Source organism: Vigna angularis, chromosome 5 (genome assembly GCF_016808095.1).
Source record: "Vigna angularis cultivar LongXiaoDou No.4 chromosome 5, ASM1680809v1, whole genome shotgun sequence".
In the NCBI taxonomy this organism is placed as follows: Eukaryota; Viridiplantae; Streptophyta; class Magnoliopsida; order Fabales; family Fabaceae; genus Vigna; species Vigna angularis.
Genome location: NC_068974.1, coordinates 40,215,767 through 40,232,650, shown reverse-complemented (window position 1 = coordinate 40,232,650; position 16,884 = coordinate 40,215,767). Strand labels below are relative to the sequence as shown.

The 16,884-nt window shown below is 34.9% G+C and overlaps 2 protein-coding genes across 5 annotated transcripts; both read right to left on the bottom strand.

Annotated features, from left to right (window-relative positions):
* Positions 1–5,532, bottom strand: LOC108340333 (protein OBERON 4). 4 transcript variants are annotated; one of them, XR_008248865.1, is made up of 4 exons: positions 2,072–5,485; positions 700–1,293; positions 209–261; positions 1–128 (listed from the first exon to the last, which is right to left on the bottom strand). XR_008248865.1 is itself a non-coding variant. In XM_052877710.1 (3 exons), exons 1-2 carry the CDS (start codon positions 5,088–5,090, stop codon positions 734–736), a joined length of 3,579 nt encoding a protein of 1,192 aa, XP_052733670.1. In that variant the 5' UTR covers positions 5,091–5,485; the 3' UTR covers positions 203–261; positions 700–733. The 4 variants fall into 4 exon arrangements, 2 of the variants coding, with proteins under 2 accessions (XP_052733670.1, XP_017433123.1); XR_008248866.1 differs by having other exon boundaries at positions 209–253; XM_052877710.1 differs by lacking the exon at positions 1–128 and having other exon boundaries at positions 203–261.
* Positions 5,533–10,341: 4,809 nt separating this feature from the next.
* LOC108340668 (peptidyl-prolyl cis-trans isomerase FKBP42) lies at positions 10,342–13,960 on the bottom strand. The gene is made up of 8 exons (XM_017578185.2): positions 13,804–13,960; positions 13,646–13,686; positions 13,357–13,542; positions 12,656–12,745; positions 12,355–12,539; positions 12,165–12,287; positions 11,885–12,037; positions 10,342–10,927 (listed from the first exon to the last, which is right to left on the bottom strand). The coding sequence occupies exons 2-8, from the start codon at positions 13,683–13,685 to the stop codon at positions 10,592–10,594; spliced, it is 1,113 nt and encodes a 370-aa protein (XP_017433674.1). The 5' UTR covers position 13,686; positions 13,804–13,960; the 3' UTR covers positions 10,342–10,591.
* Positions 13,961–16,884: the final 2,924 nt, after the last annotated feature.

Below are 16,884 nucleotides of genomic sequence, written 5' to 3'. Positions count from 1 at the left end.
TAGTAAGTCGTCAATTGTAAACTTGTAAAAGACTAATAATTTCATAATCTCAAACAGGATTGCCGGCTGGGACGATGATACGAACCTGTTTGAATACAATGTTAAAAGAACTTTTGAAAGTTTCTCCGCTGAAAAAAAAACATCACACTTCCAATAAATAAGAAAAACTCCAAAAAGCACTTATTGTAACCTGTATCCAAACAAGTACCTGTCTACTGATTAAGCACTGAATTTTATCAGGTTAAGAAAAGACCTGCGCAACTACCATGAACATGAAACATCAGAAAGGGATGTTTTGCCCTGGGGCAGGGATAAACATGAAATCATCATTTGACTAGATACAACATTAATGAAGTGATGAGTACATTGAAGGTACAATAGTCACCAATGTTATAATTTCATAATCTCGTTTGCTGACACTCAGTATAAAAGAGTCTGTACAGCAAACCCATCTACATCATGCTAGACATTGTTGTAAGTGCATTTGGATGATAATCTATTTAACTTGCTTTCATAACTGATATTGTTTCATAAGACTAATAACTGCTGTGATGACTCTACAGGTTTTGGTTAGCAGCTTAAAAACAAAATGAACTACAACAACAAATAGATACAACTAAGGATCAGGACTAAAGTAGCTCACACAAATATGGTGGCATCAGAACCTACAAATTTCAGGATGGGGCATAATACATTTACCTGAAAGTACTACTCTAGATTTTTTTTTATCTGATCACATGGCAAGGCTCATCTTAGTAGCTTCCATTTTGGATAACAGATCTTTAATGTCTGTCTCCATTCTCCTTTTCATGTTTAAATACTCCATATGTGCCCTCTCTAATGCTTGGGCTTCTTCCAATTTTTGTTTACGAATTTCATCAGTCTCAGTCAATCGCAACTTGGCAATTCGATTGGCATATTCTTCCTCAATTTTCTCATTCTTTGCAAGGGCAATGCGCTTCAACCCTTCAGCTTCTCTTCTAGCATCATCAGCACGTGATTGAAACATTTTAGCCTCTGCCTGTTTAACTTTTACTACACTCTCCAATTCGTCAAAACAGTAGTCCTTCTGGATGCTACTCATCTGCAACTCTTGCGCAAGTGTTCTTTTATCATTCTGGTCAAAGGTAGGAAGGATATTCACAGGCCTTTCTAACAGAGGTGGTTTTTCTGAATAAATAGACTTCATCCAAGCTGCTGCTTCCTGGCTAGGCCCTGCTACTCCATTGTTTTCTTTAATCTGCTCCTTCCCAGGAAAGTTTGCTGTCATGGCTAATTTGGAAGAATCACCATCTGCAATGACCATATCACATTTAAATACACGCCCTTACAGTTCACCTTACACAAAAACTAGTTACGCAAAACCTCAAAAGAAAATCAATGCTCAACAAAATAAAATTTAGGAAATAGCATGACCCAATATCTGTAATATCTTATCTTAAATTTTGCACAGATCTCATATCTATAACACCATCACATTTTCCCAGGTTTTACATTCAGTACAAAATGATTTCCGCAAATTCCAAACATACCAGGTTAAACACCATGACTTGCTGCAGCAAAAATAAACTACTCATACTTAGAATCTTTTACTTGTACATAAATAAAATTTAATAACGTAAGATTGTTTTAGTCAAAAGTATTCAAAATCTCACAATTAAAATATTTTCATCACTGTCATTCCGATAGAAAGGATGACTTTCAGTAACAATAAATATTTCATTCAATAATGCAAAGAAAGTAATGCTTCATATTATTTATCCTAGTTTTAATTATTATAGAAATTGGAGTACAGGTGACAAGTCCTTCAGCATTGATTCGAAAAATTTAACACAAACAATTCGGAACAAAGTCTGGAAAGTCTGAGTATCTTGATTCACGTGTAATCAATATCAGATTTCCTAAATTACTACTAGTTAACTGCAAGTTAGCACAAGCAGTTCGCTCATCAAATAATTTTCCATGTACATGAATGAGAGCTTAATGCGAACATTTTACATACAGCAAAATTTAGCCTACAGAAATAAAACAGAACAGACAAGTGTGTAATCATGGAAAAAATTTGTCTTACCCGAAAGGAAAGACATGATGTGCCTCAAAACCTCAGGAAGATTAGACTTATTTGCCAGCCTCGGCAGCATTTGCTCTGCAATTTCATGCAACTGTCTCCCTCTCATATCCTTGCTGCCAGAAAATATTCTCTTCACATATTCAAGCTCTCTGCAAAGGGCTTCAACAGACCATTCTTTTGCAAAATTATGAAACACCTCCTTGACAAAGCCAAACATCTCAGAAGGATGGTCACAAGCAATGCAGTGAAACTGCATTTCAGCCATCCCTTTTGTCCCATGCCCATTTCTAATATAAGATTCCCGTAATCCACAGTCAGTATGGCACCAATGAAGGCAAACATCACATCCCACCCAGCTACATGTATTTGAGGCATTGTCAAACTTAGAACACACAAGGCACATACATTCCCTGCAAAAACCATTCTTCTGCGCACAAACCTTGCAATCACATTCATCTACAGGTAACTGACTTCGACATGAAAGATTCTTACACCTTGAGTTCAGAAAAATTTGAGCCAACTCAGAAGACGAAATGCTGCTGTCTAGGTGGAGGAAATGAGTTAAACCAGTTTTCAAAGCAACCAAAATTTCCAGTTGCACTCGATGGCACTTCAATAGAACATCCAAGATTACATCAGACCTGTTCTGAAGAACTTTTTGGAAAGCAAGTATCTGCCCGTGCTTATCAGCATTGAGCATGATTTCACGAATACCCTCCTTCAGACATGCTATGGACTGTCCTGTCATTTCATGAAATTTTCTGGACATTGCATGAACAGGTTCAGAAACAATTCTTGCAATGATTGTCTCAACAAAATCAGCTCCACCCATCGAAAGTTGTTCTTGTTCCTTCTGGCTGGTAGTTCGATACAGACTACCACTACTCCTGTCTCTAACCTCCCTCTTTTTCTCAAAGCTGTAATTTGATCCAATATCATGAGACCCAACACTCTGTGGCGGAGATCTGACATCATCATGGCGTCTTGACTGCCCTGAAAACTGCTTGTGAAAACTCAATTGCCTATCAAGTCCACCAGCAACTTTTGAACTTCCTTCTAGAACTCTGGAAGGTTGACCCTTCACAGCTTGACTGTCTAAAACACCCCATGATGCCTGAGACTGGAAAAGAGAGCCATTTCCATTAACCAAGGTTCTTTGACCAAACGGAACTTCTTTCTGTTTGGGATCACTCTGAGACTGACCTTGCCAACACCCCTGGGAAACTTGATCTATTCCCTGGAACAAAGGGCGACTGCCAACTGACTGTTCATAGTCCACTGAGTTCTTTGTCAACGAACAGCTTGGATTATGATAAAATGATTGGGAACCTGAAAGGGACATTGATGCAGGAAAACCATCTGAGTTGGTGCAAAATGTATTACTTAAAGACTGCACACTCCGTGCTTGAGAGGGGGATCCAGGGGCTTGTGATGTTGTTTCATGAGCTCCAGTCTCATGAGCACCAATAGGTAACAAAACATTTGGCAAGCTAAGAGTAAGATCAAGCTGCTCCAAGTCATACTTCTGCTTGTTGAGAACCGAGTGGTCCACTTTCTCCACTTTCCTAACAGGAGATCTGGAGAACAACTCAAATCCCCTTGTGCTTGGACCTTCTATAACATCAACAGAACACGTTGGGAGGTCCATCGATCCTCTCTCCATCCACAAGCCATCATCCGAAGAATGAGCAACATCAGTAGGAGGTGCAAGGGCAACAGAAATTCCTTTCCCCTTATCCTTCACCTTGTTGGCCACACCCTCCATCGTCAATTCTCTGTCCACTTCCTTGGGGACTTCATTTTCTGTTGACACTCCGTCATTTAACTCAGGTTTGACAACATCCGTGCCGGTTCCGAGATCTACATCCTTGTCCTCTTTAGACTCGACTTCATTCAACACCAGCTTCTCCTTCTCCACATCCCCACCCTTCTTTGTTTCCTCCTCGCACCCAGCACCGACTTCCAAACACTGCTCTTTTTTATCGTCATCACCATTCCCCACAGAACCAAGTTCAGCTTCAGTAACAGCCATTTTCTCAGTCGGATCCTCCTGGACATCCGGCATCTCATCAGCCTCTTTCTCTGCATCCTTAACCTCAAAACCAACCTCCTCATTAGGTTTCACCTCTTCCTTAGTCGACAACTCCTGTCTCTCATCCATCAAAGCATCATTGTCATCATCATTGGTGTGGCATTCATTCTTCTGAACTTGCCTCTCATCAGTCTCCAAAGTAACAGATGGGGGCAAGTCTTCACTCGCAGGAGCAACCATTTCCGTTTGGGGCTCAGGTTCAAGCTCCCCTTCTTCCATCTCACTACTACTCCCACTCTGAACCTGCTGCAATAACTCCTCTTCAGCTTTCTTCACCTCAACACTCTTGGACTGCTCGCTCTCCGAAACAGAATCCTTAGACCAAGTGGGAGACTTAGACTTAGACTTGTTGGAATTACCCTCTCTGAAGGGTCTGGGAGAAGAAGATCTCTTCTTAGATTGCTCGCTCTCCGAAACAGAATCCTTGGACCAAGACGGAGACTTCACATCCCTCAAACCCTTGGGCGAACGCACCACCCTCTCCCTTTCATCCAAATCCTTCAACCCTCTCCGCCAAGACGACACACTCCCCTCCCTACGCGACCGCTCCCTCTCCGACCGAAAACCCTTCGGAAACTGATCCCTCCGCGACCCACCGCTGCAGAAACTCTCCGACCGGTGCATCAAACTCCGATCACTCTCTCTGTACCGATCGAACCCTTTCCTCCGATCAAATCCCTCGAAATCGTGCTCAGATCGCTTCCGAACCACCCTCGAGCCCTCCCGGTCCTCCTCAACTGCCCGATCCCTCTCGTACCGGGACGACGAAGATGAGACCAAACCCTTGCGCGCATTATCGGGCTTGTAATAGAAACTCCGCTGCGCCGACGAAAACGAACGGTTGAGATTACTGGAATCCTTGCAACCATTGCTATTCTTCTCGCCGCCGTACGAGTGAAGATCATCGCTCGACCTCAATCTCTTCATACTCAAAAAATCACCAAAACACAGTCTAAAATCGCTTCGTTTATCTCAACCAGGTGAATCTGAATAACTCCAACAAGGTTCGTCCCAGACTCATGGAGCAGTGATAGCAACAACAACAATAGCTAGGGTTTCGGAAACCCTAGTTCAATAACGATAACGAAACAGAGAAGGTGCTTACAAGGGAAACAAGAAGAAAAATCGATAACGTAAAAATAAGCGCAGTGATCGGAACAAGTTACCGGTGAAGATATTCCGGCGAATGGTGGCGGGGCGGCGATGTTAAATAATAAAGAGAAGAGAATGGGAAAAAGGAAAGAAACGAAAAAAGTGAAGGATTTATCTCAGTCAACGCAGTTTAACTACTGAAGAGAGAGAAGAAGAAAAAGAAGAAGGAGTTGGACTTCCATACGCAAAGTGCGCACAACGCACCCTCATGCGTGAAGAGGTGGGAAAGCGAAATGGAACAGCGAGGTGCGCACTGCGCATATCAAGCGCATTTTAGTGGTATTATAAAAATAGAAAGGCACTTGACTTGTTTGTACTTTGTACTATTTTGGTTGGGGTGATTTGAATTCCGTGTGATGGATTCACCAATTCTGTGTGTTTCCTATTCCTGCACCGTTCGTTGTCTGACACGTGTAACTCTCATGTGTCTTTCATTTCATATTCAATCAAAACAATAATGTCATGAATAAGAGCAGTTGATGCATGCAGTAGTTGTTAAATCAAACTCAATTTAGTTGAATTTACTGAATTTTTGTTTAATTTTGTTATACACTAATTTGTGACGGCTTTTTTTTATCTTTTTTATTATAATGTAATTTTTTTTAACAAAATTATAATAAAATTATGTTGTTTTGATTTGATTTTAGTTTAAAATATATTGAATTAAAATTATGTTATTTTTTATTTCAACTTTTAAAAGTTAAAAAACAATACAAGTAAAGAAAAACAATTTCTGACATGCCAATATACTAAAAGAATTATTTTTTTATTAAACAACACTATTAAGCTGGAATTTATTAGAAATTAAAATTTCCCTTTGTTAATTGTTAGAATTAAAGATTATTTTATATTAGAAATTGATGTGCAAAAGGTGTAGTTTGCAATTGTGGCTTTTGGGGTAAAAAGTTGGTGAAAGTTGGAAATATAAATATTTTTGACCATAATTGTGTTTGAAAAGCTAAGAAGTTGGTGTTTGATAACTTTTCATTTATCAATGGAGTCAAACATAGAAACTAGTTAGGTAGCTAGTAATGAACCTTTGGTTCAACACACCTCAACCATTTAAAACTCACCACAATTTATAATTATTATATTTTATAAACAAATTATAATTATTATATTTTATAAAGATACTTTTATTACTGTTTATATACAGTAATTTCTGGATGAATAAGGAAATTTTAATGACTGTTTTCTCTTCTTTGGAAAGGGTGTTTTTTATCATGTGGAACTAAGTGTTATAAAATGAGTATTTTTGAATAATATTAATTGTATTTAAAAAATTAATATGTTTGGTGAATTTATGTTTTTATTAAAATAATACTTATTGAAAAATTTAATAAAAATATAATAAATAATAATATAACAATAAATAATAACTAATATATTAAATTATCAAGATTTAATCATATCATATAAATATAATTCAAATCGATGTGAATTAAACTCCTTCATAATACAGAAAAACTTGAATTTTTTTTATTAAACTGCAATTTTTAATATGTTTTTTTAACATGAAAACAATTACATACTAATCTAATCATACTAATATTTTGAAAATACATTTCAAAGCCAAAAACAGTTAAAAATTAACTTCTTAAAAGTGGAATTGAGGATGAAAATATTAAAAATTCAAATAGTTATTATTGATAAACATATAAATATATATTTTTTATATGATTTAGCATATTAAATTCATTTTAAGTCTAGTAGTTTTTTTGTAATTTTATTATTACAATGATGGTTTTAATTGCATTTCACTTTTTTTATAATGTTGTTTTAGTTTCACCTTTTTCTAAAAATAGGTTAATGTAGTTTTATTTCATCCATCTAATATTATAATATAATAATACGTAATATAAATAATAAATTACATATTGACTTGTTAGATGAAATTAAAACGAAATTTAAGAAAAAATGTTACTTATTACTATACATTATTGTAAATTTAGCACAATGTATTATATTGAATATTTTTTAAATAAACTAAATTAAGTGTATTTATTTATAAGATAAAACTGAAAAAAAATCAAACACAGAAAAAACTATTAAACTTTAATTTTATAACTATAGCATTTATACACGAGATTTAAATTATTTAAATTCCTTTGTATATTTTAATTATTTATCTACCAATTCATTATCATTGTTTGATAAAAAGCCTTTTTGTGTAAAAGTATTTAAAAAAAACAACACCAATTATACAAGTACCAAGTATTTCCAAAGTTCTAAATGGACATTTGTCCCAACAATTTAAATGCAGACTAAGATATATAAAGTTAGATCAACTTTACTAAATATTATAATTTAGGTTTTACAATTTTTAATGATAATGAAAAGTATACTTTTATTTTCATTTTTAGGGTCACTCGAGTTATTTGTTAAAAGATTTTTAAACATGTTTATATATTTATGCTATTATATATAAAAAAACTTATACATATATAATTTTAAAATTTTAAGTAAAATTAAAATAATTATTTTATGAATGTTATTTTTAAGTGATTACTTGTATAAATTTAATTATTTTTTTATTTTACCATTTTTAATAACCATTCTTTAATCTTAAATAATTATTTATAATAAAAAAACCTATAAAATACATAAAAATATTTACACTAAAACTATATAAATTGATTATTTTTTCTTGAATGGATAATATATGTGTTTTTAATAATATTTTCACACACACGCAAATATATATATATATATATATATATATATATATATATATATATATATATATATATATATATTTATAAATGATAACATTAATGTAATTGTGTAATAGCTAAAGAAAATAAGAATCAGATTGTATCAAACAATATTTAATGTATTAATATTAGGAAAAATCTAGACTTTCAAGTTTAGATTACAAAATATTAAAGAAATAATTACAAGTTATGTTTTCCAAAATAGATTAAAATAAGTTTAGTTAAGTCTAATTTTGTATTTAGATAACAAAGGTTAAGCTAGTATATATTTTCTATTTTAATTCTTAATGGATGACGTGGACAATTTTTTTTTTATCATAATGATTAGTTCTCCTAATGAATAATGTGTTTTTTATTTATTAATTTTGTAAATTGTTTTTAGCCAGCATGTTTTTTATTAATTGATTAAAGTGTTGGAGTAAGTAAAAGAAAAGTAAAATTAAAAAAGATAATAAAGAGAAAATGGGTCGGAGAATTACTTTTATAGGAATGATAGCGTGAACGTGATAAAAGCTGCCATCATTTGACTCTTGTACATGCTATTGACGTCACATGTTTGACACTTATTTATTTGACCATTTTTATTCTCTGTGCCCGGTTTCACTTTATCTTTCTTATACTTGCACTCATACCCACCTTTCGTTCTTACTCAGAGATAAGCAATTACATACAAAGTTTATAAAGATTAATTTGACTTAGTTAATATAATTTGGTTTACTATATTTAGTCATATTCTTTTTTTTTACTTAATTAAGTATTAATATATTTTAAAATCAAGTCAATTTAATTCATTTCATTAAATTGTTACTTTATATTTGAAAGATGTAAAGATATTTGTTAGAAATTTAAAAAATGAGAAAATAGAATATTATATAAAGATGAAAGACTCAGTAAATCATTACTTTAAGGTGATAAAGAATAATATCAATTTCTTATATGATTAGATTAAGATTTTATTGTTAGTGTATCTTTTCATCGAACTTTTTGATTTCCCAACTATTTTTGTTTGAGAACTTTTTTTTATTTATCACATAACTCAAATTTTCTAAATGATTTATTAATTGACATAAATGTAACCTTAAATATATAATTAAGACAATTAATTTTTAGACAGGAAATAACAATGTGTTACTGAACAAAAGTTAAGGTTGTTATGTCGTTAGTTGATAGCATAAACCAATATTAACACTGAATCAAGAATCATAAGGAAAGAAGAATGAAATTTTGCAATGAAAACTGCGAAGCTATAAAAAAAAAGGGTATTTTTTTTCTCTGATTCTTGTTCTACACCACAGAATTCGTGGTTGTACGAAAAACAGTCCTCCTTATCCATTTGGGTATTTGAGTGTTTGAAGAAGAAAATATCTAAGTCTAATATTGTGCGACAAAATTCTTCTTCTTTAGCGTGAAGAAAGAGACCACCTATTACCAAGTGACAGGTTTATCTTTTCTGCCTGTTAGCTTCAAATTGCATCCATCATATCTGATATTTATGTTCAACACAGTTGTGTATCAGTAAGCACAATCTGATCCTTCTTCTTCCATGCATGGCATGGCAGCTCTCACTGTAGGCAACTGTTGCTGCAGCAAAAGAGTGCCTTCTCATGATGAATTCACAAGCAGAAACAGACCCAGGATTTTGATTCAACTATCCTGCCAGGGTAGAACACCAGATCCGGAGGAAAAGAAAGATCAGAAGGGAGAAACGAAGGTGAACTTGTTCAAATGGAAAATGTTAAGTGATATTGAAAAGACAGGGAAGAGATTGAAGCAGAATTTGAGTCCACAGCAAAAGGGTGATTGGAAAGACTTGTTGCTGATGAGTATATCGTTTGCAGTTTATGTGTACATATCCCAGATGCTTGTATGTGCCTATTTTGCTTGGACCACTGTGCCCAAACCCATGTGGTAGCAAGCACTGGTGATCTTTTATTTGCATCAGAGAAATCTGATGTAGTTTATGTTGGAAAAATATCGTGTAGGAAACAGATTATGGCTGCGGAATACCATTTTTAAATCAATGTTTTTACTTTGCTGTGTGAATATTATCTTCGTGATTAGTGACATCTTGGTGATTCTATGTATATTGATTAATTGGGAAAGAATGTGATGATCATAAGAGGATGCTTGAGATTTTCTCCGTTCAAGAAGGAAGGAGCTGCATAGTAATCCTATTTTTTCTTTACGTTTTTTCACAACGATTTTCACACTAAATGAGATAAGATTAAGATAAGTGATGTAACGAAAATATCAGTGAACTAGAGCTACCCCAATAAATGAATTAATTCAAAGGCATACTACAAATCTTTATAAAATGATTATCTGATTTAAGCGACACTGATAATTTCAATTTCAATTCTGGTAACAAGGAGGTTCTGAACAAACCACCAAACTATGAAAAGTAACATAAGAGCAGATTGATAGCATTGTCAAAGATAACTCCTAGGAGTGAAATACCAGTGCTTTTTCAACATCTGATTGTTCCACAAGCAAAAGGAAAATAGTAAAAGTATGATTAATTTATGAGTCGTACAAGAGGTGGTCTTTCAATGGTCTTTTTGATTAGTCAGATTTAAGCCTTTCACGCTTGAAGAGGCTGACAAGGCCATTGAATACTGAAAGCAACCACTGCCAAATAAATATGAGCCAGTTTCTTGGCTTAGGAACTGGTTCAGGCCTTGGTCCAAATATTCCTTTATATATCTCTTTCTGCTTTTGGTAAACGGCCTTGTCATGTTCAGCAAGCAATTTCAGTTCTCTTGCAATTGCTTTGTCTTGAGGAGCATGTTTACGTGCCTTTAGAAAATCTTCCCTGGCAGCATCTGTTTGCCCAAGTGCTGCTCTAGCCTTACCTCGCCTAAATAATGCCTTCACATTGGTCTCATCCTCACCCAGTGCCTGCAAGTTCCATCATAAAGTTACACACAAGTGGGTGACCAAAATGACTTCTCTTTTGGGTAAACAACTTAATAAAGCACTTACTCAATAACTACTCATCGGGTAAACATGTGTTTCTATGATAGAAGAAATAAGGGTGAGTTGTTGTTATGCAAGTTTTAAGTTGTTTTCAAAAAATTGCCCAAATAAGTTTACTGAAATAGGCTGAAAGTAACCCATGGTTCTCCCAAATACTCATGCTGTAAACTCAAAAAGACTGTAAATAAAATCTTCCGGAGTGAAAAAGATTATCTCAGTTCCTTTCAGAAAATCACGGTTTAACATTGCATCATAATTCACAATCTTGGATAGCTAAAATTCTAAGATATTAGACTTAATTGGTATTTTAGATGAGATGACACAACACCCTATCCTATTGCATAGCAAAATAAACTTAATGCGATGCCCATATTTACTTGCTAAACTGGTAACAAAAACAACTATAATGTGGATAGCAGCTAAATAATTTCTTAGACAAAATATGAGAGGACATGCTTAGTATTGAATGGTGACAAAGTCAGCATTTTCTATTTTGGCATGATCTGACAGGGTAATCAATAATGCAAAAGAACAAAAAGCAAAAAAGAGTATGAAGTTTCCCTTCAATAAGTTTAAAAAGAACACCCTTGAGACAAAACACATTCGCTGTCTTCAACGTCTCAAAGAGAGATTAAGATCTCACTAATGTCCAATAAAGCAGCATATTATTAGACTATAATTTTACTTTCATAATATTGTATTCCATTCACAATCCAAATCTGGCCAAAAGTAGCTAGCAGAAGAGATAGTTATAATGCAATTCTGTATCTAGAAAAGGAATTATTGAAACACCGATGAATGGTGTGGCTTACAAATTAAAACACACACACAAAGCATTTTATGCTGGATTGATTGGTTAAAGTCTTGTCTTATACTCACAATGCTGCATTGTCCTATAGCTTCTTCATAACGGTTCAGCTTAATCAAACAAGCTGCCATGTTAAGATGGCACGGATTCTTTACAGCCAGAGCCATATCTCTATATTTCCCAAACAACTGGAACATGAAGTCATCTCCCATATACGCTATGGCCTAAAAAGAACAAAGACGGTAACAAATTTGTCAAACAACCTCAAATAAAAAGTGAAGAAAGAAATTTCCATGGACTAAGAGCAGTAAGGAACTATGTAGAAGAGTGCAAGAAACATAAGTGTGTAACCATTTCATACTGTTGCATAGCCTCCTCTAGTTTTTCTTCCTGATACAAAGCATTTCCATCCATCTTTCTCCGGTCTGCTGCACCAATCCTTTCTTCCACGGTCATATCACTGCGAGCTTTCCCCTGCAAAAATAAGGTGCTATAAGCATCTTAACAAGTCAACAACCATCCTGTATTTAGTGCAACTTACTTCTTTCGTTTCATCGAAGCCAATGAGTTCAACTTCATAAACTAAATCTGCCATGGGTGGAACGTTTGGAAAAGAAAAGCTTCCTTCCTCTCCATATCCTAACTCCCAGCCTACACGCACCAATGCACGCTCCCCAGCTTTCATGCTTGCCACACCAATGCCCAACCCAGTCATTTCTTTCTTCTCTGTTTAAGAGAAATACACCAAAATCAAAGGACAGTAAGGGGTCTAGAAGAGATAGCCTACTACCCTATTGATGAACGAAAAAGAAATCCGATGCTTTAAACTTCCAGAAACATACCTTTACCCAAGACCATCTCAATTGGCCTTTGCTCCTGCCATGTGTCTTCAAACTTGTGCTGTGTTTTCTCAGACCAAGCCCTGTAATGGACTACAACCATATACCATATACCAATCATAACTTTGACCCAACAATGAAAAGAAAAGCCTTTGCAAGAAAGGGCTACTAAGAATGGTACAGTGGCGCATATTAGGAAGTAGTGAACTACTCCCGATGTAATATTGGTCATTTCAGATTTTGTCACCCTAAAAGCACAACAGAATAAATTTACTCACAGAGAAACAACATTTGATGTCCAACCAATTTACATATTCACATTAAATCATTGCCATCAATCACTTAAATTGCAGCTCAAGTTGCTATACATACCTAGACACAATGCAAGCCATTCCAAGGAAAAAAGAAATTCTGATATTTCATAATTTGAAAATACCTTAGCATATACCCTCAAACTACCCTTCATTACTGCTATAATTAAAGCATGTTCCATCTGGGACTGGGACTTAGCCCTTGAATTTATGGTAGCTTGAAGTAACAGCACAATTAATTGGCAGGGATAACATCAATTGTGTAAAAAACCAATTACATACACAATTACAAATTAAATTATGTAACTCTGGAGCTTTTACACTTGTAGGAAACATGCATCAAAACACGAATTGTGGGCAATTGAAAACAAGATGAGTGAGACTAGTACTTACAGAAACAAGTTGAATATTTGGAAGGCTTCTGGCCATGGCCTTCCTTAATGATTTGTTTGGTGACCTTCTCGTGAAGGACCTCAACTTCAGAGTCAACTTTTGGGGGGCTACTACTGAATTCTGGGGCTGGCTCCCCTTTAACAAATGCTGAACTTTCAGTAATCACTTCGTTTTCATCTTCTTGACCTGCAGCCATTAACAGTTCAGAAAAAAAAATTAAATAAGTGCATGTGAAGTCGAAAAAAGAAAAAAGATCATTTTTTTATTCCATGAAGCGCATGTAAATTACCAGGCGATGGTTGGGGTTGAGACTCTTGAACTTCCTCCATTCTGCAAAATTATACACAAATTAAGGAGAATGAAAGAAAAACTAATTAGAAAAACATAGATTTTGTGAAGAACCAAACATCATGGGAGGGAAATTTTTTGGAAAAGGAACTGTCTTACGTTGACCGGATCTATGTTCTTCTTGTTGCGTTTAACTCCTTAGATCGGAGAAGATTCCAGAGAGAGAAAGGGATAAATAACTGAGATAGTGAAGCTGAGATTACAAAGGGAGAAAGAAGGTTTTTTTCTTTTTTCTTTTTTCCAGCATTTGGTTATTTTAATATCAAACATAACCCTTTTTCTTGTACATTTAGTTTTTGCAAGATAAATACTAACTAAATTTTTAAATGCATAAAATGAATTAATTAAATACTTTTAATTACACTAGTAATTTCTAAATAAATAATTAAAATTACGATATACAGTCTTTTTAAAAAATAAAATATTAGATAATTGAGAAAGTAAAGTAAATTGACAGTGAGAAATATAGTAGTTTGGAATGGCCAAAAGGAAAGGTTTTTAAAAGTCCTACGAGTGACAAATGAAATACATTTCTTTTGGATAGCAGAGTAAAGAGAATGTGTGTTGATATAATGATAAAATCTTTTTAAAATAAAAGTCATATAATATCTTCCTCTATTAATATTATAATAACATATAAAAAAATATTACTATTACTGTATCAATAAAAGGGTTGTTAAATGGCTATTTATTTAAAAAAATATAATTTTCAAAGTGTAGAAATAAAATAACAGTTTAAAGTTGAACATGTTCTACTCGGATGAGTTGACATCTTATTCTGTAGTGTATTTAACTTGTTTATGCAACGATATTTAACTTGTTTATGCAGTGATATTTTCCTTTATATTTTATCAACTTACAGCGTTTTGAACGTAGATTTTCAAATAGGTGAGTGATTTTAATTCTGGTATTTTAAAGTAGAGTTGCATTAAGTGTGTAATTAAATATATTTAGAGTTATTAAAAAAGTACTTTTTAAAGAATATTAATTATATTTATAGGATTAATCATGTTTATCTTATATTAAAATAATATTTGCTAATAATAATATAATAACTCTAGTCATAAGGGGAATGTAGCCCAAATAAATGTAGGTTTTGGATCACTTACAATATGCTTATTGGGCCAGAAAAAAACATTTATACTTCTCAATACTCAATTTCGCCGGAGTAAATATGTATAAAAAATAAAAATAAAATCTTTTCTGTTTTAATTTTCGTTTCTTTTATTTTGTATTTTTATTTTTTGTTTTATTATGTTTTTATTTACTTTATTGGTATCGTTTTTTCTTTTTTATTTGTTTCTTACGTTTTAAATTCCAAAAAAAAAAAAGAAAAAAAAAACGTGACAAACAGAAAGAGGTTTTTGAACACGTTTTGGATTTGGAGGAAGAGGGAAAAACGGTTAGAGAAATCCCACAAGAGAGCGGAGAGAGGGCAGCGTGAATCACACCTCACGACCTCAGCCAAAAGGCAACACTCACCTCCATCGCCATCCATCATTCACTCTCATACTATTCCAATCTTCAACCATCATCCATCTCCCCTGTTGCTGCAACTCCCATTCATCTACAACAGAGACAAAAAGGGAAAGCCAGCCACAAGGAGGAGCTTCAGGAGTTTAACAATGGTGAACGGAGCTCCAAGAGGTAAGCAATGCTTTGCACACATCATGCTTTAGTGAGTAGTTTGCTGCATTTCGTACTGCATTTTGCACCTGCTGTTGAATACATTTATGCTTGTGTATGATTGTTGTGTATCACGGCTATCTTTCCCCCTCCAACCGAGTTCATCTCTTCAACCTACACACAGAAACCACAGAAGCCATATCCAGGGATGAAAACATCACTTTTCCCTTCAATTCTTCCCTAGCAGAACATGCCAAAAAAAAAACACCAAAACAAAGTATCAGATAGCCATGCTCTTCATCTAATTTCGAGTTCATTCTTCACCTGCAACCAACAGCCAAATCAGATTCAATACCTTAGTGTTTGTTTCAGTTTCTTAAGTCATAGAAGAATACAAGGGAGGTTATCTTCATCAAATTTCACCCATAAGCCAGTTTCCCTAACCCACAATTCCTCTCATCCGTAAAACCTTAATCCAGCCACCCCAGTCAACTTCGAACCATTCGGACCCCGTTTCGGTTCCCATATCATCTTTTGCAATCACAAGTTACATGCACGCGTTAGAGCAATACGCAAATCTCGTTTAGAGCGAAGAAACAAAGGAAGAGGAGTTTTTCTTGCCGGCAATGGAGCGGAGGCCTTGACTGACGGCAACGTCTTTAGGCGGGCGGCGGCGACAGTGTTGAGCTCTCGGAGTTAGGGTCTGGTCCGCGCGAGGAACAGAGGACAAGATGTTGGTCCGCCGTGAAGGACGTTGGCTCTTCCGGCGTAGGCGCCGGCGGCGACTCGCCTCGTTGGTGACAGCGAAGACGCGTCACAAAAGGCGAGGGCACTTCCCTCTTGCGCGCGAAGATGAGAAGGGGGAGAGAGCCTGGTGCCGTGGCCGGTGATGGCTCCGGCAGCGAGAGGCGTCACTGGCGACGCCATGGACCGCGACACGCGGCGGCAGGTTTCGGTGGAGGCGGCGGCGCGCACCTGCAGGGGAGGCAAACCTCCATGGGCTGCCTTAATCGAAGGAGACCCTAGGTCTCTGGGTTCTGAGCTGTTGTGTTTGAGTGAAGAATGTGAGAACCCCCAAGGGGTTTCTGAGCTGGGGAGCAAAACCATTGGGCCAAGTTCTTGGGCCAAATCCAGGTTTTTTGTTTTTTTTATAAATTCTATTCTCCTTTGCACACACCCATTTCTCATTCAGACACCCCCACGTATATGTTTTTGTTTTGTTGTGTGTTGGGCTCAATTGTTTTTTCTTCTTTTTCCGCAACCCATTTGGTTTTTTTACATCTCCAATACTATTTCATTTCTCTTTATCTGCACTATTAATTTGCTTTATATTTTTGACATTTATTTCATCTTTATTTTAAATACTTACCCTTTTAGGAATATATATATATATATATATATATATATATATATATATATATATATATATATATATATATATATATATATATAATACATAAAATACCTAAAAATTACTAAAAATAACAAAAATGATATTTTAAAAGATTAAGTACTACCGCTTGAGTCATCCTAGTACCCAATACTTTTTCTCTC